Raw genomic sequence first — 27,158 nt, 5'->3', positions numbered from 1 at the left:
AAAATTAAATTAAAAAAGTTAAGCAGTTATATCAGAGGAAAAAGGACCCACATGTGCAAAACTGTTTATAGCAGCTCTTTTTGCAGTGGCAAGGAACTGGAAATTGAGTGAATGCCCATCAACAAGAAAATGCAAAATAAGGAAATATTATTATTCTAGTAGAAATTATGAGCAGGCTGATTTCAGAAAACCCTAGAAAGACTTACATGAACTGATGCTGAGTGAAACAAGCAGAACCAAAAGAACACTGTATATAGTAATAGCAAGATTATGCAATGATCAACTGTGGTAGACTTGGCTCTTCTCAACAATGCAATGATTCAAGGCAAATGCAATAGACTTGGGATAGAAAAATCCTTTGGCATCCAGAGAGAGAGAGAGAGAAAATTATAAAGACTGAATATGGATCAAAGCATAGTATTTTTACCTTTTTTTGCTTGTTAATTTGTTTCTCATGTTTTTTTTTCCCTTTTGGTATGATTTTTCTTTCACAACATGGAAAATATGAAAATATGTTTAAAAGGATTGTACAAGTTTAATCTTTATCAGCAAGCTTGCTGTCTAGGGGAGGGAGAAGATAAGGGGGGAGGGAGAAAAATTTGAAACACAAAGTCTTACAAAAATGAGTGTTGAAAACTATTTTTATATGTTTGAAAAAATAAAATAGAATTTAAAATTTTACATTAAATTTCTTTTTGTTATATCCTTTGAGGAAACTTAGAAGTCACTGGGGCAAGAGAAGCAGATTTTTTTTAAAAAAAGCATTTGGCTAAAGATTAACACTGGCAGAAACAGAAGCAATGTTACCTTTAAGCGTATTCTATAGGCCAACTGTACAGATAGAGAAAATAGATGAATTCAGACAGATCAAAGTCATGCATTATATATGAGTAATGGGACATTTCCATTATCTGGCCATCTGCTAGAGAAGTTTCTTTACTCAAAGCAGCTGATATTTTCTTTATTTGCCTCAGTGACGAAGAAATTGGTTGTTAAGAAGGAAATGAATGACAAGAATCTTGTAGACACATGACCATTCCAAATATAATTTGTGATAGAGGAAAGAAAGATAGGTATAAGCAGACATGCAGCCTAGATTTCAAGAGGACAGATTTTCAAACAATTCAGACAAAGTTTGGTTAGACTATCATGGTATGAAATTCTAAGGAGGAAATCAACCCTAGAAGGCTGGGAAGCTCTCAAAAAATGATAGATATAGGAGAAACAATGATGAATAAAAATATGAAAGGAAAAATTTTCTAAAGAGGTTGAGGCAAATCATTAACCAACTTAAATTTTAAAAAGACATCTTTGGAAGATCCTAAATTCTCTATTAGCTTCCAATCAATTGTGAAATGGTAAAGATGTAGTAAGTTGTATAATATCCTTTGTGAAAGCCTACTTATTTCCAACTTTACCCTCATTAGAGTATAAATGACCCTTATAGAGATTTTGAATAAATTAAAGAGTGGGCATGGAGAATGGGCACACAGACTGTTTGTAATGTAATTTTTTTGGTATTGATAAAGTTTGAGATTTCTCCCCCCCCCCCCATGTCTTTGGCATCTTCCTCTCCTTTTGATATTTTGTAAATTGATCCCTCAATGTTGTCATGAATGTATAACCATAAGCACAGAGAAAATAATCCATTGTGCTTACTGATTTATTAATTATAGAAAAAGTAATCTATTGGGTAATATAAAATATCTATCTTTTATAGGCCCTTCTCCAACAATTTTTGTAGCAACAGGAATAACCTTATTTAATAATCTTCTGAAAATAAATATCAGGCAACATAAATTGGGGGAGATATATGCTCAACAAAAAATATTCATTATTTCAATGTAGGAGCTCTAGTACAGTGTCTAGGTAGAGAAATAATTCTCCCTAGATAGTAAAGTCCTTTAGAAGCTCTTGCTTTCATTGTATTGATTGCATAAAGACCTAAGACACTGCAGAGTCTCCTGGAAGAATCTATAACCACTCAAAGGAATTTGGCCTGTCAAAGACCAAATGGAGAAATAATATTTATTGCCTAAATTTCACTATGCATAAGAGTGGAATCCTCTAGAGTGTATCTGAAGTTTAAAATATGTATACTTGTGACAGACAATATAGATAGACAGTGAATTGGGCCCAGAATTGAAAAGGAAAAGAAGAGCACTTTGCAAACCACTTGCTTTCAGTAAATTGCTTTCATGAAAGATTGCTTTCAGGAAATTGCAAAGCACTTATATATTATCCCGAGCTTCTAAGAACAGCAAAGGGCTATTTTTTAAAAATAGTTGGTATTTCTATATGATATCAAGACTTCAAATATCAGTGCCTCTGAAGAACTCAAGTTGAGCATCACACAAAGAACAAGAGAGAGTTGAATAGTAGTTATGAGTCGGCAGTAACACACAACCAATTAGGACCTCCAAAGAAGAACAGGAGTGAAAGATGTAATCAAAGAATTATATGGCACAAATAGAAGATGGGCTGTTCACATGGCTTGAGTGGAGGATGACAAGGTGGTTCTAAGTGTTCCACTGTTACATTTCCAACATTGAGAGAAAGAAAGAAATATCTCTAAAACATTTGGTAGATCTCCTGTAGTAAACTTCTGAAAAAAAAAAAGGACAAAAATAGCATGGGGATAGGCAAACACAAAAGAGTTAGTATCTGCATCACTGGTTCACTCCCAAATTGATGTTATCACAGATTGATTTGAATAAATATCTACAGATAACAGAAGCAAAGGATGGGCAAAAATATGGCTATATTTCTGTAAAAACTCAGAATATAAAGGCTCAGAATGACCTGAAGATGGTGAAGAAGGTTAAAAATAACAACCAAAAGGATTAAAAAACTTAACTCTATTAGGTAAAAGAGGATCAAAGGATGATTTGAATGGCCAGCTATGACCATGGAACTCTTAAATATTATTAGACCTCCTGTAGAGAGATAGGACTATTATTCAGGATATATCAATGATAACTGATTACATAGAAAAGACAGAATTGGAAAGACAGAATAGCAAGAAACAATACAGAAAACTCTCTCCCCAAGTTCTTCCAAACACATAAATCAAACTGAATTCTGATGGGGAAATTCAAGAAGAAGTCACAATGAGTTATGTTTCTATAACCCAAGGTATTTAGGAAGACAGAAGGGTCTGCAGACATTTGGGATAGGAGCACTGTACAGGGAGCATTTCAGTATAGGGTGAGGCTGTACATTAGGATAAAATGGAGATCCCATACATATATCAATATCTCCTCAGTCTGAGAACAGGTGCTAACTGGTAGCTTTGTGGCTCATTATCTAGTCCTAAAGTCACAGTCACAGATTCAGGGCACCCAAATCCCACACTGATCTCAGAGGTAGAGAGAAGAGTTAGTTGAGAATCAAGCAGCAGCAATGTGATTCAGATTTCAAAACAGATTAGGGTCTCAGTCTCAGCTTTTAACCCAGTCTGAAGCCTGTAGAGGAATACAGGGCAGGAATTCCAGACCAAAGAAATTCCATTAACCTGAAGTTCTGTCACTGAATGAGCAGATCTTTCCAGCTGGCTGATAGTGGATGATTCTAGCAGCAATCTACTGCTACTCAGATCTAAACCCAGAAAACTGCAGATTTTTCTGACTGGGAAGATCATAAATCAAACCATGTTGAGAATACCAAAAGTTTTCAGCTCCTGAGCACAAGTTGTCCCTGGGATTCTAGAACAATAAAACACTCAATACCTCCAAGAAAATAGAAAGAAAACCACCCTAGACCTTCTCAGAAGTACACAGAACTTTGTCCTAACATCAAGCACTAAATTAGGAAGTAGTCTAGAAGAATGAACAAACAAAAAAGGAATACTAACATAAAAATCTGTTAAATTTCAGGGACATCCAAGATACAAATCTAAATCTAAAGAAAAATGACTCTTAGGACAAGTAGGTGGTCCAATGGATATAGCACCAGCCTGCAGTATCAGGAATCTCAGTTCAAATCCAGCCTCAGACTTACAGGTTATGTGGCCCTGAGAAAGTTAATTAACCCCAATTGCTTCCAAATCCATTCTCCCCAAAAAGAAGATAAAAATTATTCTTGAGAGTAAAGTCTCTAGGAAAAACACAATGTGCCTACAAATTCAACCAGAAATCCTAAAATTGATAAATCAAGGATGTCTTGGATGTCTTAGAACTGGAGGATAAAGTGAAAATAGGAAGAATCCACCAATTCTGAAAGAAATCACCAATGAAATCTTCTAGAAACTTTTTATGGACAAATTCCAGAGCTTCTAAATCAAAGAAGAAATATTGTAGACAGAAAGAAAGCAAGCACTAAGGATCATCTGTGATTTTTACAGAAATTTTTTTTAAAGGAAGTAGAATTGCTTAACTTTTATATTGCCATTTTCTCTGCCAAGGAGAATAACCTTTGGACTGGAAAAGATGTCGTACAGGACTGACTAACCAGAAACTGATACTCCAAAGAGAGATATTACAATAGTAAGCAAGCTTCTTTATATTTCTTATGAATTCAAGTCACCAGGCCCAGATAATTACATCCTAAGGTTGTAAAAGAAGTGGTAGATATGATTTCTGAGTTATTGTCAGTGATCTTTGAAAGATTGTGGAAAATGAGTCACTGCAGGATTGCAGAAGGGTAAATGAAGGAAGAATTTAAGGAAATCATCTAAAGAGACTGGCATAGGTGCATGGGGAAATCATTGACCAACTTAAGATTTAAAAAAAAAAAACATGTACAGAAAACAGAAGATCTGGATTCAAATCCTTTCTCTGATATTTGCTAGCTAAATGTTTGTAGTTAAACTATTTAACTTCTCAGGGCTCCTAAGAAATTATAATTAAGGGATGATATACTTTGCTAGAAAGAATTTCTACTGATGAAATTATAGATTTGAACATAAAATCAAGTGGGGGGGCTAATTTAGTGTAATTTAGTGAAGTTTAATTCTGTGCATTTCTGAAGAAAAAGTGTGGCTGGTTTTGTTTCTATTTAGAACCAGCAGCATATCACAGATATAGGTGATGGATAGTAAATGGATATATTTTTTTTAATTATTAAGTTCTTATTATGTGCCAGGCATTGTAGTAAGTGCTTCAGGTACAATTAAGATTGGCACTGAGTTCAAGAAGCTTATATTCTAATGAGGGAGTATAGAACTTAGGGGAGAGTTGGAAAGTAGGAAAAGAGAATGTATCCAAGAAGTAGCTGAATTTGGAAAAGGCCAAGAAATAGTGTGCTGACTGAAGATGTCCATGAACATCCTTTTCTTCTCAGACCCTGTTCTTATTTAGCTCTTGCCATTCAGTGATAGTTCCAAGTTCTGCTCTAATATATAAAACACACCCAGGGTAAAGTACATACAATAATAGTGATAACAGCTACGGCTCTTAATGTATATCAAGCAATGTGCTAATATATAATTATAATTATATATTTGATTTGATACAAATAATTATTTGATCCGCACAACAATCTGGGAAGTAGATGCTATTATTATCCCTATTTTATAGATGAGGAAACTGAAGTAAACAAAGATTAAGTGACTTTCCCAGGGTTACACATCTAGTAAATGTCTGAAATTAGATTTTGACTCTGGTCTTCCTGAGGCCAGGCCAAGCACTAGATACTCTAAACTTTGATTTTGAAAGAAAAAACAAATTTGTATAATGTTTGTATCTGGAAATGTATGTATCATTTTGTATTTATACTCTACCACATCTCTAACATGAAGTGGCTATGCTTAATTATTGTTGTTAATATTCTAAAACTCTGAAAAATGTTTTTCTTAAAAGTAATTTTTTTTTACTTGCCTGTATTTTTTAGCAAGATCATCTCTTTCTTTTTTCTGTTTTGCAAGCACACTGTCCATAATATCCTTAATCTGTAACATCTTCTCACTATATTGGTCTAGAAGCCACAAAAATAAAATGTCAGGGATTAATAAAATCCAACTTGAGCTGAATCATGAATTGAGGTAAAAGGAGCTAGTGTAAGCATCTTAAGAAAAGATATCTAAAATCCTCAGCAACTTGCACTTATTCATTAAAATTTTGAGCCATAACAGAAATAAGAACAAGGACCATAGCCAAATCTGTTGGTGTTGTTCCCTCTATGGAGGAAAGTGATCAAGTAATAAAGTTTACAATGTAAAAGCCATTGTGAAAGGCAATATGAACAGGCATTCTATCACTCTTCATTTAGTCTTTGTCGTCACCTTAACCAGGTGAAGTTGAGCAGCCAAAGAGAAATACAACCTGTTCTCTAGTCATCATTGTATAGCATCTCTACAGCTGGCTCATACACAATCATGATTCTGAGTATCTCTTCAATTACTTATGTGCCCAGGGCTGAGAAGGACCACTCTAGAAAGTCATCTTTGACAGCTATCTGATTACTGTTCCTACCAATTGTTTAGGCATATCTCTATATATTTAAATGTGACATTACAGTTTTCAATCACTAATTTTAAGATAATAAATTTTAGCCACTATTTATAACACCTTTAATAGTCTCCCCCACTTTTCCACTCAAACTGTCAGACTTAAGAAGTAACTATTTTACATTGGCACATAACATTTTTCAGTTTCTTTCAGAGGCACATGCTATTCATTAACATTAAAAAAACACATTTTAGCACTGATCTTGGATTTTATAACATTAGCCCAAAATGAATTTGCATTCATAATTACCAGCATCTTTGGGTGTTCTTATTTCAAACAGCAACAGGCTTTCTTGCTTTTCTCCGATATCTTGTAAAATGGTATGGATGCTATCATGCTATCAGATACAAATAACATGAATTTCAATATGGGGAAGAGCATGTTTTTCTCTTATATGACAATTGAAAGCAGTTCTACTTAAAAAAAATGTAAAAACAAAAAAGGCTTATAAAATGTTCCAGGTAGTTCCCCTATGTCATCTAAGTATTTGAGCCCTTCTTACTTTATTGTTGATATCTACATATAGTTAAACTAATTTTTGATGATTTGAAAATAATTTAATGTATTATTTAATCTAGTCTATATATTAGACACATCCACTGATCAACAAACAAGTCTTTTTAAGAGGCTACTGTATGCAAGGTACCATTCTAGGAACAGAAGATACCAAGACAAAATGAAACATATTCACTTGCATAGAGCTCACATTTTATCAAAGACATGACGTGTATACATAGATATATCACATTATGTATGTCTATTTGCATATATCAAGATAATTTTGGGGAAGTCATGAGGAACCATGTGGTTCAGGACAAGACTTTTAGAAAACGTGGACTATGAACTCCGTCCTGAAGGAACTGGAGGTTCTGAGAGATCCAGGGAAAGAAGTGCCTTCTAAGTATGGGGGCATAGTGAGTATAAAGACAAAGAGTCAGTTTGTAGAGTGGTATGTAGGAGGGATAGCACATAAGCTGATTTAGCTGGACCATAGAGAGTACAAAATGGAATCTGGCATAATAAACCTGGAAGGGTAGGTTAAACCAGATGGTAAAGGGCTTTTATGCCAGACAGAGGAGACTACTTGATATTTGATGCAATAGGCAACCACTGAAGTTGACTGAATGAAAGAATAATGGGATCAGGACTGCACATATTTTCCTGAAAAGTAATATGTACAGGAAAAAAGTGTAAAGATTAAATTCCTTCCCACATGATGTAAATAATAATTTAATAATTCTGGAGATGTGTTCTCGGAACAACAATGAAAACACCTAACCCTAATATAAAAATCATGTTAACAATATGTTTATGTTAAGATTCATTCTGCTTTTATCAAAGTACAGATTTTTTAAAATTAATTCTCTCATATAATCTTAAAAGAAAAGTTAATTAAATGACACTTATTAAAAGCATACACATGCTAAACAACATGCAACAGATTACTGCCATTAGTTGAGAGTACTCATTAGCTGTTTTATCAATTCCTGGAGTCTGGCAATATTTAAGTCATTTATTTGGGTTTGGCAACAAAGGCAGTCTTCAAATGTTGAGATTATCTGGGAGGATGATGGGGAAATGTTTCTGACAAGAGTATAGGGAGCTGGGGTTTCTTCCAAGCTTTTCTGAATATCATGGGTTCTACTACTGACTTTGGCCACTTCCTCATTTTTGCCTTTGATGAGGTTATTAGGATGATGTTTAGAGGTTTAGATGTATAAAGAAGGTTTTTAAAAGCCTTATTTATTTATTTGAAAGGCAATTGGGGTTAAGCAACTTACCCAGAGTCATAACAGCTAGTGTTAAATGTTTGAGGACACATTTGAACTCAGGTCCTTCTGACTTCAAGGTTAAGTATTCTCTTTACTCCACCATCCAACATTCCCAAAGAGCCCATTTTTTTGGTAAGAAGTTGGACTCATGATAGCAGAATATGATGCAGCTAAAAATTTTAGTGAGAATAGGCCTAGGTTCCCTATCATCAACATCACTAGGTAGACTTATAACAAATCAAAATTGTTCGAGGAATCTTTAAGTCAGTTCACTTATGCTACTTGATAGCGAAAACTCTGAGCGTACTAACATTTGGACTCTTGGGGTCATAGGAAAGTCGGAGAGTTCAATAGGAGAACTTCTCTAGTTATCTACATGCCCCTGAATCCATTTCCTTATCTATCAAATGAGGAGGTTGGTCTATAACTTCTAAGCTTCCTTCTCTATCATTCTATGTCTTTAGGATCATAACAGATTAGTGAATTGTAATATTGAATGACCCAGAAGATTTATGAAGGTCTAAGTCATAAAAAACTAAGATGCAAAAAGGCAACATAATAATAATGGAGAACGTTCTGAATATGGAGAAAGAGGATTTGGGTTTGAATCACAGTTCTACTGCTTACTGTTAGTATGGTCTTAAATAAGTCATTAAGCCTCTCTGTGCCTCAGTTTCCTCATTTATAAAATGAGAATGGTGGGTAGATGGATCTCAAGATCTCTTCTGCTTCTAAATCTAAGATCCTGAGAGAGGGAAGTTAAAATTAAGTCAGGAGACAGTAAGCAGTGTCAAACACTGAGTAATCTAGGGGGGTATGGGGTATCTACAGTTTAATAACTTTTTGAGCATAGTTCCAAACTACTCTCCAGAATGGTTGGATTCGTTCACAACTCCACCAACAATGCATCAATGTCCCAGTTTTCCCACATCCCCTCCAACAATCATCATTATTTTTTCCTGTCATCTTAGCCAATCTGACAGGTGTGTAGTGGTATCTTAGAGTTGTCTTAATTTGCATTTCTCTGTTTAATAATGACTTGGAGCATCTTTTCATATGACTAGAAATAGTTTCAATTTCTTCATCTGAGAATTGTCTGTTCATATCCTTTTTTTTTTATTTAATAGCCTTTTATTTACAGGATATATACATGGGTAACTTTACAGCATTAACAATTGCCAAACCTCTTGTTCCAATTTTTCACCTCTTACCCCCCACCCCCCCTAAATGGCAGGATGACCAGTAGATGTTAAATATATTAAAATATAACTTAGATACACAATAAGTATACATGACCAAACTGTTATTTTGCTGTACAAAAAGAATCAGACTCTGAATTATTGTACAATTAGCTTGTGAAGAAATCAAAATGCAGGTGTGCATAAATATAGGGATTGGGAATTCAATGTAATGGTTTTTAGTCATCTCCCAGAGTTCTTTTTCTGGGTATAGCTAGTTCAGTTCATTACTGCTCCATTAGAAATGATTTGTTGATCTCGTTGCTGAGGATGGCCTGATCCATCAGAACTGGTCATCATCTAGTATTGTTGTTGAAGTATATAATGATCTCCTGGTCCTGGTCATTTCACTCAGCATCAGTTCGTGTAAGTCTCTCAGGCCTTTCTGAAATCATCCTGTTGGTCATTTCTTACAGAACAGTAATATTCCATAATTTTCATATACCACAATTTATTCAGCCATTCTCCAACTGATGGACATCCATTCAGTTTCCAGTTTCTAGCCACTACAAAAAGGGCTGCCACAAACATTCGTGCACATACAGGTCCCTTTCCCTTCTTTATAATCTCTTTGGGATATAATCCAGTAGTAATACTGCTGGATCAAAGGGTATGCACAGTTTGATAACTTTTGAGCATAGTTCCAAACTACTCTCCAAAATGGTTGGATTCGTTCACAACTCCACCAACAATGAATCAATGTCCCAGTTTTCCCACATCCCCTCCAACAATCATCATTATTTTTTCCTGTCATCTTAGCCAATCTGACAGGTGTGTAGTGGTATCTTAGAGTTGTCTTAATTTGCATTTCTCTGATTAATAATGACTTGGAGCATCTTTTCATATGACTAGAAATAGTTTCAATTTCTTCATCTGAGAATTGTCTGTTCATATCCTTTGACCATTTTTCAATTGGAGAATGGCTTGATTTTTTATAAATTAGAGTTAATTCTCTATATTTTGGAAATGAGGCCTTTATCAGAACCTTTGACTGTAAAAATATTTTCCCATTTTATTGCTTCCCTTCTAATCTTGTCTGCATTAGTTTTGTTTGTACAAAAACTTTTCAGTTTGGTTTAGTCGAAAATTTCTATTTTGTGATCAGTAATGATCTCTAGTTCTTCTTTGGTCATAAATTCCTTCCCCTTCCATAGGTCTGAGAGGTAAACTATCCTGTGTTCCTCTAATTTATTAATAATTTCATTCTTTATGCCTAGGTCATGAACCCATTTGACCTTATCTTGGTGTACGGTGTTAAGTGTGGATCAATGCCTAGTTTCTGCCATATTAGTTTCCAATTTTCCCAGCAATTTTTGTCAAACAGTAAGTTCTTATCCCAAAAGCTGGGGTCTTTGGGTTTGTCAAAGACTAGGTTGCTATAGTTGTTGACTGTTTTGTCCCTTGAACCTAACCTATTCCACTGATCAACTAATCTATTCCTTAGCCAATACCAAATGGTTTTGGTAACTGCTGCTCTATAATATAATTATATATAATATATAATTATGTGCACGAATGTTTGTGTCAGCCCTCTTAGTAGTGGCTAGAAACTGGAAACTGAGTGGATGCCCATCAGTTGGAGAATGGCTGAATAAATTGTGGTATATGAATATTATGGAATATTACTGTTCTGTAAGAAATGACCAACAGAATGATTTCGGAAAGGCCTGGAGAGACTTACACAAACTGATGCTGAGTGAAATGAACAGGACCAGGAGATCATTATATACTTCAACAACAATACTATATGATGACCAATTCTGATGGACCTGACCATCCTCAGCAATGAGATCAACCAAATCATTTCCAAAGGAGCAGTAATGAACTGAACCAGCTACGCCCAGAGAAAGAACTCTGGGAGATGACTAAAAACCATTACATTGAATTCCTAATCCCTATATTTATGCCCACCTGCATTTTTGATTTCCTTCACAAGCTAATTGTACCAAATTTTCAGAGTCTGATTCTTTTGTACAGCAAAATAACGTTTTGGTCATGTATACTTATTGTGTATCTAATTTATATTTTAATATATTTAACATCTACTGGTCATCCTGCCATCTGGGGAAGGGGGTGGGGGGGTAAGAGGTAAAAAATTGGAACAAGAGGTTTGGCAATTGTTAATGCTGTAAAGTTATCCATGCATATAACCTGTAAATAAAAGGCTATTAAATAAAAAAAAATCTAGGGGGGCATGCAAGAAAATATTGGGCCAAAGAGAAAAGGGTTTATTTTCTGTTTACAGCGATTCCTATCCTCTTCCACTCTCTTAACACTCTTCCTTGATTATGGGAACTAGGTGTCACTCTTGGGTTAGACAACAAAAATTGAGGCATCCAATATAGCTTTTTATCTGTAGTCCTCAAATGATTGCACAAAACAATCCTGTGCATAGAGAAGGAAAAGATGACCAGGAAGGCTCTTCTTTTGTATTCCCCAATTTTTCTATTATCCCTAGAATCCAAAAGGCTATATGCTCAAATTATTACTCACTACTTAGCAGTGGACTAGTGGGTAGAAGACTCATCTTCATGACAAATCTGGCTTAAAACACTTTCTAGCCGTGTAGCTCTGGACAAGTCACTTAATCCTGTTTGCCTCAGCTAGAAAAAGAAATGGCAAATCACTGCAATATTTTTGCCAAAAAAAAAGTTGGACACAACTGAAACAAGTGAACAACCACAAAACAACATTTAGTAGTGACAAAAGATTCATTCCAAGTCGACATACTAGAGTTAGTGATAGGAAAACTATCCTAGGGAGAAAATAGGCCTCTACTACCTCAAATTTTCAGCTGGACCACATTTTGCTACCAGAGGCACAAGTTCATGCAAAAAACATGATTTTTTTTTAGCTTTTGTATGCATGGGTTACAATTATGTATTGGAGACTCTTGGACCTAATGGCTAACAACCTCATTAAAGATAGGGGTAGGGAAGAAGGGAAAACGGTTACTTAATGTTCTAATTTTTCAAACTCTTGAAAAGAAAATGAGTATCTTTTATTTCTCTTTCTCATTTCATTTCACAGTCTTATTTTTAAACATCTCTATATTCTTTTGGATAATTTATATTTCCCTTGCCTCAGTTTTCTCATCTGAAAAATGAATTGGAGAAGAAAATGGCAAATTACTCCAGTAGCTTTGCCAAGAAAACCTCAAACAGTGTCATAAAGGACATGACTGAAAATGACTGAATAATATAAAGTACTACCCTAATAATTATATAACTAATGAAGATATACACATGATAGATGGAATAGTTGTCCCCAACAAACTTTCTCATAAGCAACAATTTTACAATATGATCTGGAGAAACACTGCTGTTATGAGGAAGCTTCCTCTCTAGATATCATGAGAAAGCAGCGAGTGTAAAATGTAATTAATGAAAAATAGTGTTGGGGATTGTAGCATGAATTTTTTAAAGGATTTTTTAACAAATCAGGCTACAAAAATTTGAAAGTGGGTACTTGAGATTTTTAGTGGCTAAAAACATTGTTTAAGTGGAAGAAAGCAAAAGTTTCTTTTAAGTATAAAATTAAATGAAATGTAAATTAAATGGTAGTTGATAATACTGTATCAGAATTTAATTAAGACTACTTAAAATTATAACTAGATGCTCTTAATTTCTTTTATTATTGCTCCATAGTACATATAAACTCAAATTTGCTATGCAGAACTTTATTGTGTTGCCCTACTATATATCACTTTGTTATGTTGAGAAAGTCTCGCTGATTGGCTTATATGCAAAAATGAGTGCCTCTATTCAGCCTGTGGCAGCTGCCCAAAGTACATGCATCATGCCTGCGTATGACTAACTAGCTAGAGAGAGCATACTTTACAAATTTGGCCCTATTAAGGGATGGAAAACTTCACACTCAGTAACTAGACACCAGGAAAGTAAGGCCCTTGATAGAGAATACAAATATCTAGTCACAAGAAAGATATATCCCTCATTGTAAATTAATAAATTGCTTTCTGGTACTAATCAGTTTCATGGGAATGACAGCAGTAGAAGCAAGTTATCTGAATGCCACATCCTCCCTAGATGGGCTATATATCAAAGTTCTGTGCCTGCAGAGCTCAGAGGCCTGACTATGAATAGTGCCATCTTGAAAGAGCCCGTCAAGGTCTCTGTGTGCATTTTTGAGATAAGTCCATCTTCTTATTATCAATCTAAACCTGCATGTTATATTTTTTCTATTTCTATGTTCACATATATATGTATAAAGTTCCATATTCACAGACATATTTACCATTTAAAAATCATTTAAAAACCTGAAATTTTACAAAGATAAAGTTTTAACTTTCTCTTTTCTAAGCTCTGTATCCATGTTTCCCTGAACATAAGAACAGTATTTCTCAATCCTTCTTAATGCTAGTGCTTCCCTTCTTTTAATTATTTTCTATTTTTCTTGTATTTAGTTTGTACATATAAGTTTGCTTGTTGTCTCCCCCTTTAGTCTGTAAGCTCCTTAAAGGAAGATGTTGTTTTTTGTCTCTCTTTATACCCCAAGTGATTAGCATAGTTCCTGGCATTTAACATGTTTATTGACTGACAATATTATATTTATTTTCATGCCAATCACCCATTAGGCCTAGCATTCTACCTCCAGTTACAGCACCAAGGCATACTTTATGGGTGTCTTTCTTAAAAATTTTTCTTGCACAACATGACAGATATGAAAATATGTTTAAAAGGACTGTGCATATTTAACCTATATCAGATTGATGTCTTGGGAAGGGGAGAAGTAAAGGAAGGAGGGAGAACAATTTGGAACACAAAACCTTACAAAAATGAATGTTGAAAACTATATTTACATATATTTGGAAAAATAAAATATTAGTGAGAAAAAAGTTATATTTTAATCCTAGTATGCTGAGATTTGGTAACAAGTTCAATTTACTCCATCAGATCAACCAAATCATTTCTAATGGAGCAGTAATGAACTGAACTAGCTATGCCCAGAAAAAGAACTCTGGGAGATGACTAAAAACCATTACATTGAATTCCCAATCCCTATATTTATGCACACCTGCATTTTTGATTTCCTTCACAAGCTAATTGTACAATATTTCAGAGTCTGATTCTTTTTGTACAGCAAAATAACGTTTTGGTCAGGTATACTTATTGTGTATCTAATTTATATTTTAATATATTTAACATCTACTGGTCATCCTGCCATCTAGGGGAGGGGGTGGGGGGGGTAAGAGGTGAAAAATTGGAACAAGAGGTTTGGCAATTGTTAATGCTGTAAAGTTACCCATGTATATATCCTGTAAATAAAAGGCTATAAAAAAAAAATTTACTCCATCAGACCTTCTTGATAAGGGAAAAGAGGAGAGGTAAGAATTCATTGCTATTACAAAATACCTATGTATGAAAGGAATGAGTTATTCTCTTAGTTTTATTATTATCTGATTATCTGTGGTTTGGGAGTAATCCCTTTTTAAAAAGCCTTCTGGACATTATATCAATTAAAAGAAAGTTGACCAAGGATATGAACAGACAATTTTCAGATAATGAAATTGAAACTATTTCTACCCATATGAAAGGGTGTTCCAAATCACTATGGATCAGAGAAATGCACATTAAGACAACTCTGAGATACCATTACACACCTGTCAGATTGGCTAAGATGACAGGAAAAGATAATGATGAATGTTGGAAGGGATGCGGGAAAACTGGGACACTGATGTATTGTTGGTGGAGTTGTGAACAAATCCAACCATTCTGGAGAGCAATTTGGAACTATGCCCAAAGGGCTATCAAACTGTGCATATCTTTTGATCCAGCAGTATTTCTACTGGGCTTGTATCTCAGAGATCTTAAAGGAGGAAAAGGGACCTGTATGTGCCAAAATGTTTGTGGCAGCCCTTTTTGTAGTGGCTAGAAACTGGAAATTGAATGGATGTCCATCAATTGGAGAATGGTTGGGTAAATTGTGGTATATAAATGTTATGGAATATTACTGTTCTGTAAGAAATGACCAGCAGGGTGAATACAGAGAGGACTGGAGAGAATTACAGGAACTGATGCTAAGTGAAATGAGCAGAACCAGGAGATCATTATACACTTCAATAACCATACTATATGAGAATCAATTCTGATGGAAGTGGCCATCTTCAGCAATGAGAGGATCCAATTCAATTCCAATTGATCAGTGATGAATAGAACTAGCTACACCCAGAGAAAGAACACTGGGAAATGAATGTGGACCACAACATAGCATTTACACTCTTTCTGTTGTTGTTTGCTTACATTTTTATTTTTCTTCCCAGGTTATTTTTACCTTTCTAAATCCGATTTTTCTTTTTTTTCTTTTTTATTATAGCTTTTTATTTACAAGATATATGCATGGGTTAATTTTTCAGCACTGACAATTGCAAAACCTTTTGTTTCAATTTTTCCTCTCCTTCCCCCACCCCTCCTCCAGATGGCAGGTAGACCAATACATGTTAAATATATTAAAGTATAAGTTAAATACAATATATGTATACATAGCCATACAATTATTTTGCTGCACAAGAAGAATCGAACTTTGAAATAATGTACAATTAACCTGTGAAGGAAATAAAAAATGCAGGCAGACAAAAACAGAGGTATTGGGAATTCTATGTAGTGGTTCACACTCATTTCCCAGAGTTCTTTTGCTGGGTTCAATTCATTACTGTTCTATTAGAACTGATTTGTTTCATCTCATTGTTGAAGAGGGCCACGTCCATCAGAATTGATCATCATATAATATTGTTGTTGAAGTATATAATGATATCCTGGTCCTTCTCATTTCACTCAAATCAGTTCATATAAGTCTCTCCGGGTCTTTTTGAAATCATCCGTTGGTCATTTCTTACAGAACAATAATATTCCTTAATATTCATATACCACAATTTACAGTTATTCTCCAATTGAAGGGCATCTAATCAGTTTCTAGTTTCTGGCCACTACAAAGAGGAAAATCCAATTTTTCTTGTGCAACAATAAAACTGTATAAATATGTACATATATATTGTATTTAAAATATATTTTAACATATATGAGACTACCTGCCATCTAGGGGAGGGAGTGGAGGGAAGGAAGGGCAAAGTTGGATCAGAAGTGTTTGTAAGGATTAATGGTGAAAAATTACCCATGCGTATGTTCTGTCAATAAAAAGCTATAATTAAAAAAAAAAGCAAGTTGACCATATTCTATAGGACTTCTTATATTCATGGGAAGTCCTTTCCCATTCATCACATCAATGTTTGCCTAACAAAGCATGCTTGTATCTAGTAAGAATATTTATGTTAGCAATCAATAAATATTTTGAGAATCTGCTAAGCTATTTTAGTATAAAACTTCCCCCACATACAGGCTTTCATATAGAGTCAAATTTGTTATTGTGGATTAATTATGAAATCCAATAATGATTTCTGGGATCATTTCTTCCAAATTTTCTTATTACTATCAAAGATACCACCAACTTCTTAGTCCTCCAAACCTGCAAATTCATTGTCATCACAGACTCCTGACTCAACATACTCCATGTGTCCAATCTGTTGATTTGTCTTATTTCTACCTTCACAATATACACCTTGGTGAGCTCCCATAAACTCCCATTTGGACTACTGTAATGGCCTTCTGGTCAGATCCTTGCTTCCTCAAGTAACTCCCCTATCCTGATTTGTCTCCACTCAACCTTCAAAGTGATTTTCCTAAAGGACAAATCTGACTACATTACCCCCTGACCTAATCATTAAACTCTAGTAGCTAATAATGAAGTTATCTCAAAAATGCCCTGTTTTGTATTTTAAATTTTACAACCTGGCCCTTCCTACTTTTCTAGTCTTCTTGCACTATTATGGGCCAGAACTCTGAACTTGAAACAAAGCATTCTTACAAGTTACTAAATCAGTGGAATTAATAGAGACAATAGTTATGTAATTTAGCATGGTTAATCCTACAACAAAATAATGGTTTCCTAGTGATATAATGATTGGTTTATACTCAGTGTAGAGCATATAAGATAGAAGCCTCAGCTAGTTTGATTCGGAGAGATTCAGAGGGCAGAAAAGACAGGCAAGAGCTCAAGCTCTCCGAACCAAGGAGAGAGGCAGGCCTTTAAGAAAACTAGCCGAGCCCCAAGTGAAGGAGATAAGACTTTAACCCCTGGCTACTTGTGTGGTGATTACTGAACTGAAACGAAGGCTGCTCCCAGAAACCCCAAGGAAACTGAACAAGAGAACATTACATTACACTTTACCTCTTTTACTTTACTTTACAATTTAGCAACACTAGCTTTCTTGTTGCTCTTCCCATTTAGCATTTCATCTGCCAACTAAGTACTTTTTCATTAACTATCTTCCACAATATGAATGTTCTCACTTCTACTTTTACCCAGGTCCCTAGCTTCCTTCAGATCTCTATTTAAATTACCCCCCCCCCTCTGTTAGAGGACTTTTCTCTTGTTCCTACCCTATCTCCCATCTAGTGTCTGTCCTCTGAGATGACTTTACATTGACTTTTTCTGTATTTTACATGTATTTAGTTGTTTGCATCTTATCCTTCCCATTAGAAGGTGACCTTCAAGAGGGTTGAACAAATTCTAAAATGAATCCATTATTAAGCTTAGGCAGGGGCAGTGCATTTGCCCTTCTTTATATTCCTCAATCTTAGTAGCTAGATGGGCACACAGTAAGTAGAGTGCTGGAACTGGAGTCAGGATGACATGAGCTTAAGTCCAGCCTCAGGTATTTATTTATTGGTGGTTAAGCAACTTAATCTTTGTCTACTTCTGCTTCCTCATCTGGAAAGTGGGGTTAATAATTGCACTTACTTCTAAGGGCTGTTGTGAGGATAAAATAAAATAAAATTTATAAGGCACTCCACAAACCTTGAAACACTATGTAAATGCTAATTCTTCTTATTGTTATTATTGTTATACCTATCATATAGCAAGCACTTGATAAATACTGACTGACTGACTAGTAGATTAGTGAAGGCTTACTTATGCAGTGGTGGCATAGCAGTCACAGTCATTATAATGACTCAGTGCTGTAATCAGTCATTTGGGGGAGAAAGACATGAGGGCAGTGGTGGAGGGATAGAGAAACCAAGATGAGTAATATGGACAATAGCATATTAATTACTATTTTTGTATTATGTATACTAATGATTCTTTCCAATGCAATTAATCATACAATTTCTTCTTGCCAATCTGTTGTTGCATGTTTTAACTGAATTAGAATAATGTCTTCAGCTTTTTCTTATGACTCAGCAAATGCCATCCAAATGTAATTCTGGCTGGCACAACAGGACTGGCATTTTCTGTCATGAGGAATATGAAAGATATAAATTTCACTCACCATGGGAGCTCCTTCTTTTGTCGAATCTTGGTGTGAAAATGAAAGTGGACCAGCACTTTTAGATTTGCAGCAAGACTCCTGTTTTTGTCTTTTTGACCTTGAAGGTTTTTCTGCTTTAATGAAAAATAAGATAATATAATAAATATATATAAGAGCTGAATTCCTCTTTACCTGCTATTATGGAAATAGAAATACCACCACTGAACAAAGTCTGTGACTAATCATAAAACTTTGATCTTAATTAAAAATATTAGGCCAGTTTCCTTCAAAGCTCAGTTTAAGCTGATCTATGGGAGGTCTTTCCTGATTCCCTCAAATGCTAGGGTTTCCCTGCCCCACTCACCAAATTACCTTTTATTTTGTTTATATTTTATGCATGTGCATATGCTTTCTCTCTTAATAAAATATAACCTCCTTAAGAGAAGGGACTATTTCATTTTTGCCTTTGTTCCCCAGCTACAGTTGTTCCCTTTGGTCCCTTAGTGCAGTTCTAATACATAGCAGGTACTTAATAAATGCTTGATTATTGGCTGACATATTAATTCAGATTAATTAGGTAAAGTCTATTTTAGAGCAATGACCAGTTTATATCATGGAATATATGTAAAGAAATGCTGTTAAATTACTTTCAAGTACATAGAAAATAATGACTAACAACATGTAGTCAGGTCCTTCAGTCCTACATCGTTATGAATTGTTGTTCATCCTTCATTTTCAAAGACCGATGTTATGCAAATGATGCTTCAACTTGCCTATGAATTGATTTTAAGTGAAGCAGAGTTGCACAAAATCCTCAGCCTCACTCTCTTTTCCAGTCATCAAAGTTCAGTGCAGGACAAAAGCCAAATTACTGGGGATGCCCCGGGATACAGTAGGTGACCCTGGCATCCCTGATGTGTAACGAAGCTCTATGTGCTTCACAAGGACTACTTTGGCTACCTTCATGGCCATTGGAACAAATGGTTCTCATCCACACATTACACCTGGAGGGAAGTCTTCACATCCTAGGGGAGACATTCCCCAACTTTCTGACAGATCTGTCAGTTATACCAACCTGTTTTAGCTGATCTCCAGAGAGGTCACCAGAGTATAGCTACAGCAGCACTTGCTGCATCTTCTTGGAGCCACAATTGAGAGCTAGATGGTGGTAGACATGTAAGGTGAATAAGCAGCCCTTTAAAGGGCTTGGCAAGTCTTCATCCCAAAGTGTTGGTCCTCCCTGAACACCCCATACATATATATGATAAACACATGAATATCTATATCTATACACACATATATATGCTATAAATATATGTGCCACAAATCTTTTATTACTTAATTCATAAAGTGTGTTCCATTATATATGGATATGGATTTATATTTGTCTGATTTCTGATTTAGCTGCATCTAAGAAAGGTCAGTTAATCTCTTTAACCTCAGTTTCTTCATCTGTAAAAGGGAAGTATTGAACTTTGTAACCTATTAAATCCCTTATACATATATTTGTAAATTTATTTTTTCTATTAAATTTTGGTATATTGTTTCATAATTATTATTTTCTTTCACATAATTATTGTTTCTATAATTTGTTTTTTGAAACACTCCTTATTTAGGATTTCACTATTATATTCATGAGGCAGCTATTCAGCACAATGGAGAGAGTGTTGAGCCTAGAATTAGGAAAAACTGAGTTTAAATCTAATTTCAAATATTTACACATAAGTATTTAATAAGTGGTTGTTTTCTACCTTGCTTCTTATTTCTTTCCTTTCCTCCCTCTTCCTCTCCTTCTTTGCTTCCTTCATTCTTTTTCTCCTTTCCTCCTTTCTTTTCTTGCTTCCTACATTTCTTTCCTCCCTCTTTCCTTTCTCCAACTAGCAAGTTTAAAATAATGGCATCTGAATCCTTTTCTTTTCTGTAGCGTTTAACATATTTACCTCATTGAACCTTTCAGATATACTTAACCAGAAGCTTTTTTGAGTGTAAGACTCAAAAGTAAACTTCTCCCTTCTTCTCTAATTCACTCTCTGTCAGGAAAACTAATTGGTGAATAGTCAAGTGAAGAGTCTAGATTGTGCTTCTGTATGGAAAGTTCATGAGCAATATCACATACTTTCTCCCCTCCTCTGAGACCAGATCAGCCCACACTGAAAAGCTACAATGGCAAGGCAGGAAAAGAGGCAGCCCAAAGTGGTGAAGGTGTCATAACCTGTGATGTTTTCTGCAGAAAATGAAAAATGAGATTGTTCTCAAATGTCTGTGCACTTATAGACTTATGGGATTCAGAACTGGGTAAGGACCTCTCTTTTTATAGAGGATTTTTATGGATTAATAAACTGAGGCCCCAAAAGATTAAGTGAATTTTTTGAAAAATCTCAGAAGGCTTAAAGTGACATATTCTGATATAAGTAACCCATACATTTTAAGAAAAAATGCCTCACAAAGCATCTACACTTAAAACTCACACATATGCATTCAAAAACTTAAATTTTTTTCTTAAATTTTAAAGAATAAGTTTGGGGCAGTTAGCTGGTACAGTGGATAGAGCACCAGCTCTGAAGTCAGGAGGACCTGAGTTCAAATCTGATCTTAGACACTTAACACTTCCTAGCTGTGACCCTGGGCAAGTAACTTAACCCCAATTGTCTCAACCAAAAAAAGAAAAAGAAAAGCTATGTAATCTTTGTCTATTATGATCTTTAAAAAAACATTCTAGCTATTAGTGGTAATCACAAATGTTTTAAAAGCATCCCCAAATAAATCTTCAATCAATTTATAAGTATTTATTGAGCATGTACTCCTGTGCTAAGTAGTGGAGAATACAATTGAAAAAACAGCATCCTCAAGGAGCTTACATGCTAACATAGGGAACAACACATTCAAGTAGTTTTTGTGTGTATGTGTGAAATATTTCAGGTATTGTTTGCCTCAATTGCTACCTAACCTTAATCACTTAATGGGTACAGTCTCAGTCAAACTGAAATCTGTTGAAGATCTTAGCTTAAAAAGACCAATTTTATCCAGGCTCATCTCCAGATCTATATTTTGCCACTGGACCCAGATTGCTCTGGAGGAGAAAGTGAGGGCAGGTGACCTTGCACAGATCTCCCTCACTTGAATCCAATTCACTTGTATATCATGGCATCACCTCTCCAAAATCATGGTCCTCTTAGAGAATGAAGGACAAACAAACAGGATACAATTATTAGGATTTCAATTTAACATAACACTAATGTAATATGATATAATGAGCAGGAAATTCAACCAAATGGGGAAATGCTCATTTCCAAAAATAAACAAGTTTTTCACAACTAAATGAAAGAAACACCTTTCTTTGATACAAACAAATAATATTACCACTTTAAAGAATGTAAACTCTGCTTCCCTAAGCCAGGGGTTCTTAACCTGGGCTTCACAGATTCCCAAAGGGTCTATAAAGATTTCATGAGGTCTGTGAACTTTCATGGGAAAAATTATTTCACTAATCCTTAATTGAAATTTACATTTTCTTCAAATATGAATGTAGGTAAGAAATATTTATTCCAAGACAGGGTTCATTGGTTTCACCAGACTGCCATATGGTTAAGGACTTCTGGCCTGAACAAGGATACATCCACACACACACACACACACACACACACACATACATATATGTCTTTATATATACATATGTGTTTATATGTGTATTCATGCATATTCAAAGATGTACATATATTTGTATCCATGTATATGCATATATATGGCAACATGGGTGTGAAAACCCCATGTGTGTGTGTGTGTACATATATTTAGTATATGTAAGAGAATAACAACATACCAGTGACTTTATTGTGACAAATATTTCTAGTTTCGTTTCCACTCCAAGACTTCAGCAATTTCTTCATCTTTTCATCCTTTGCTCTATCTAGGGCACTCTTTTGATCCCCGTCCTTTTGATTAGGGTTTGCACCATGTTGCAGCAGGAGCTCAGCAGCCTAGAAAGGGTTCTTAAGGTTCATCTTCATATATATGTTAGCAATAATAACTGCTATCATCACATCCAAAATTAGGTTTTGGAATTTTAGTCAATAAATTCTGACTACATTTTGATGCCTATAATGATAACTCTAAACAGATCCATTTCCTTAACCTGGCTTGTTTATGTGAAGCAACTAAACAGAAAGGATTTGAAAGCTTTGCAATTATTGCTCTAAATGAATTAAAAGGGCTTGTGGCAAATTATGTGTTGTACTACGCAGACCTGAATATTGGTCACTTGTGAATTTGGAAAGTTATGCAATGATCAGTTCTTAGGAATAAACACTGCAGTTCAATACTGGTAATTTTAGAACTGCCTCAGCTGTGCAACCTAAACCCTCAAAGATCTTTTCCTTCACCTGTATTCTCCTTTCCCTCTCATCCCAATATGGCCTGAAATTTCTAACTTCAGTCACTCTGGAATAGATAGCAAAGATGTGTGAATTTGATCACTAAGGCTGTCCCCAGGCAACAACAAATAATATTCAGAGGGTATGCTGAAATTTTAGGTAGAAGTGGTCAAGCAGTTAACAACTGCCTTCAGCATCTTCCTTCTTTCCTTTTTAGTACCCTTTCTTGGAACTCTTTCCTTCAGTGTTTCCACACATTTACAAATTCCTGGTTATCCAAATTATTCCACACTAATGTTACTTTCAGTTCTAATCTCACTGGATAGCACTCCATGCAAACAATTGATTTCTTTTCTTTTCTTTTAATCAAAGGATACCTATTTTATAGGCTCTAGCTACTTGTCAACTAGCTAACATCCTAGAAACCAATCTGGTATATTAATAATAGATAAAGTACTAATGGTTAATAAGGAATGAATGTATTTCTCTGCAGTGTTTACTATCATCACTTGATAGGTTTACATGTCTAAGTTCAGCTCTCAATTATTTCCACTCCCAACATTTGCGTGCAGTTAGGGTGTATTTCTACCAGCAGCATATTGGATGATACCCTATTTATGGTCTTGTGGTCTGGCAGTGCACCACAATTTCCTGTAGGCATTGTTAGTTGAGAGAAAGATTAGTGTGTTTCTTTTCTAAATGAATAGTCTACTAAATATGCTACCCTTAAAAAAAAAACCTTAAAATGAAACTTTTTCTTAAGATAGCTAAATACTTTTCACTAGTCCTTTACTCATGAACACTTGATGTACAAATAATTAGAACACACAGTGTCAGAGTTGGAGTCTAAGAATCCCCATGGGGCCACTGTCTATTTCCAAATCTAGGACAGTTGGGAATTAAATGATCTTGAGACCCTCCATATCTTATGAAGATGTGAAAGTTAAGTTCTTCCTGACTGTGTCAATTTCTACTCCTTACTTCTACCATGCAAAAATAAAAATAATAAAGAATCCCTACCTCCTAAGACTATTAAGTAGGAAATTATTTCTAGAAATTGCTATTTGTAACTGAAAGCACATTCCTTACAGAAACTATTATAAATGGTTGTTTAGTAAAAACAATGGTCTTCCCTCCCCCCCAAGTATTTGATGAATGAATTAGGCTTTTGTGGGCTAGCCTGTAAACTTTGCTTTTCAAACTTTGCTTGATTGTGGAGTGATATAAAACTATTATATGTGTACATTATTTTTCTTTTTATAATTGTGCCCATAAATGGAGAGATAGGAAAAGTATGGAAGAAAGAAGTCAAATGGAACTACAAATTATTTATTTATTTAAATCGATATGATTTTAAGGGGAAAAAATTTAAAGAGCTACATAGTTATTAAAGGCACCAACAGATAAGAAAAGTCTTCCATAAGGGCCTTTGATGCCAAATTTCCCTGAAAATTTTCCAGGGTGATTTTGATTCAAAGTATAGAGATTGGGGCTAAAAAGCATTCTATGCAAGTAGAAAAATGGGATCATATTAATAGTGATTTGTGAATAAATACAAGAACATAGCACTTTTTGCTCAGATGTCAATTATTTTATCCTTCTTTGTGTATCATTTTTCCAAATATTATATTAATTGATTTTTATACTGAAAATTTTTTAACAAAAAGTCAAATCTACCTTTTAGGTGTAATGTTTATTAGTAATTTACATGTATTAGTCCCCTTAGCAACCAACTAATATATTAGGAAAATAGTTTGGAGTTAGAAAAATTTCACCTCATACAAGTCATTTTCCAAAACAACCAATGTCTTCTGCCCTCACCCCAGAACAAGCCATCTTGGGAAATATTTAAACAGAAAACTATATAAGCTTCACAACCTCTCAGGAACATATAAATTTTAGAATGCTTTTGGAACAATCATAATTATCCAAAGAGATTAAATCTCTCCTGACAAGTGGTGATGGGGATATTTTAAATGTGAGAGTCTTTCTGGATCCCTCAAATCATGAAATGTAGGCAATCATACATTTTATCTATTTATTAAAATAAGGCCTGTTTCTAACTTCCTTCCGTTCCACTTGTATTGGAATCATCATCACACTTGTGTTGGAATAGTGGCATAAAGCAAATCTGGACTTTGGGGCAGCTTTCAGTGGTTCTACAAATGAGAAATGGTCAGGCCATATTTTAAAGTAATGTAGTATTTTAAAGGAAAAGATAAAGATAACCACCCAATTTAGATGTCTAGTCTTTCCAATTCTAAAGGAATCCATGCAAAGAATGATTTTTTTTAAATCAAAGAAATACAGGGAAATATCTGCTATGCACATAGGATTGAGATAGCCATTTCAGCCTATGTGTTTCTCTCGTCCATTCTTTTTTATTTCATTTTTACTCCATTTCTTTCATTTCATTCTTTTTATTCATTTCATTTCATTTTAATTTCATTCTTCTCTCTCATCTTTTTGTTGTTGCTGTTCAGTCAATTTTTAGTCAAGTCTGACTCTGCAACTTCATTTGGTTTTTTTTTTTTTTTTTTTTTTGGCAAAGATACTAGAGTAGTTGACCATTTCCTTCTCAAGCTCATTTTACAGATGCAGAACCGAGGCAAACAAGATTGAGTGACTGTCTCAGGGCCACATATCTGATAAATATCTGAGACCAGATTTGAACTCAGAAAGATGTCTTCCTGATTTTAGACCAGGCACTCTCCACTACAATGTCCAGCCTATCTTAGGAGAGGAAGTAGATGAGAAATAGAAGTCAACAATAATGAAAAAATACACAGAGTTTGCAAAAGAAAAAAAAAAAGATGAAAGGGTAAAAAATATAGGTGAAAAGAAAGGAGAATACCAATATTGATGCTATCACATGTGCCCCCCCCCCTTCTTTTTGGCTGGATCTCTGAGTTCTTTATTGTTGGAGAACATCTGGGATAGAAAAATCTTACACTTATTCATATCATTAGCCCCTTTGTAATTTTTAGTCTTAAGAGATTTGACTGGGGGAATGGGAAAGTTAAATGTCTTGTTCATTGTCAAAGAACCAATACATATATTTGAAGCAGGACTTGAATCTAGGCCTTCCAGACTCCAAAGTTGGCCCTGTAAACATATCTACCTTGGCTCTCAACATGTCTCTAGAATATAGGAAAATGTTTAAAAGAAAACCTTATGTATAGAAGTCTGGAACATGTCTGCTACTAACAGTTTATTTGTTCAGAATATAGATATGCTCAGAGTTCTTTTAAAAAATCAGTTACTAAAGTTGAATCTAACTCACTTCTAAGACAGCAGTTGCTCCTTCTGAATGTGACAAGCTGCTGAATACTAGAGTGAATGGAGAATATAACATACTTCAGTGATGTATACATACATACATCAATGTGTATAGATTTACAGAGATTTTTTTAATGATTAACTGGAGTAAAATGGGCACCAGGATTGTTTTATAATATGGGATAAATGTAAATCACTTGATCATGGGAGAAGATGACCAGTTGATTACTAACTATGAACTAAGGTAGGGTCCTTCATGAAGAGGACCTAGAGTTTGAACTCATAAGAAAGTTAAGAAGATGAAAGGACATATTTCAGAACTGTGATCAACTAAGCTTGAAGCCAAAAGTAATAAAAAAAAAAAAAGTAATAAGGTTGCTATTGAGGAGTAGGTCTGGTTAACCACAGGAAGAGCTTAGAAGAAATTACCTAGCAGACTGACTAGTTAGGCTAGATGTAGAGGGTCACAGTCAGTGGGGAAACTCTGGGTGAGGTATAGGACCCTTCAGCCCAGAAGGAACCTGCTACCAGTGTCTGGTTTGGCATCTCCCCTAAGGGCTCTTGGTCTTCCTGAGAAGTCAGGGGCTGGTGACAACTTGTGTCGAGATTGAAACAGAGTGATAGCAGGTGGAAGAATGATACCAGGTGGCAAACTACATACAATATGCAAGTTGTTTATGTGGTCCTATGTGCTCAGTGATGTTTTTATTACATTATAAAAAGGGGAAAGC

General features: G+C 34.9%; 1 protein-coding gene across 1 annotated transcript in view; it reads right to left on the bottom strand.

The window, feature by feature from the left end:
• The window catches only part of ANKRD31 (ankyrin repeat domain 31), a 169,187-nt gene that overhangs the window by 43,811 nt on the left and 98,218 nt on the right, over nucleotides 1-27,158 (bottom strand). The window contains exons 18-21 of the mRNA XM_031966397.1: nucleotides 22,599-22,755; nucleotides 18,800-18,912; nucleotides 6,696-6,783; nucleotides 5,817-5,913 (exon numbers count right to left, since the gene is read on the bottom strand). Of these exons, the coding sequence (XP_031822257.1) occupies nucleotides 5,817-5,913; nucleotides 6,696-6,783; nucleotides 18,800-18,912; nucleotides 22,599-22,755 (455 nt within the window). The remainder of the gene's footprint in view (nucleotides 1-5,816; nucleotides 5,914-6,695; nucleotides 6,784-18,799; nucleotides 18,913-22,598; nucleotides 22,756-27,158) is intronic.

The sequence above is a fragment of the Sarcophilus harrisii genome, chromosome 1 (assembly GCF_902635505.1).
Source record: "Sarcophilus harrisii chromosome 1, mSarHar1.11, whole genome shotgun sequence".
Classification (NCBI taxonomy): Eukaryota; Metazoa; Chordata; class Mammalia; order Dasyuromorphia; family Dasyuridae; genus Sarcophilus; species Sarcophilus harrisii.
Note: the sequence above shows the minus strand (reverse complement) of the source record. Positions and strands in the feature narration are given on the sequence as shown.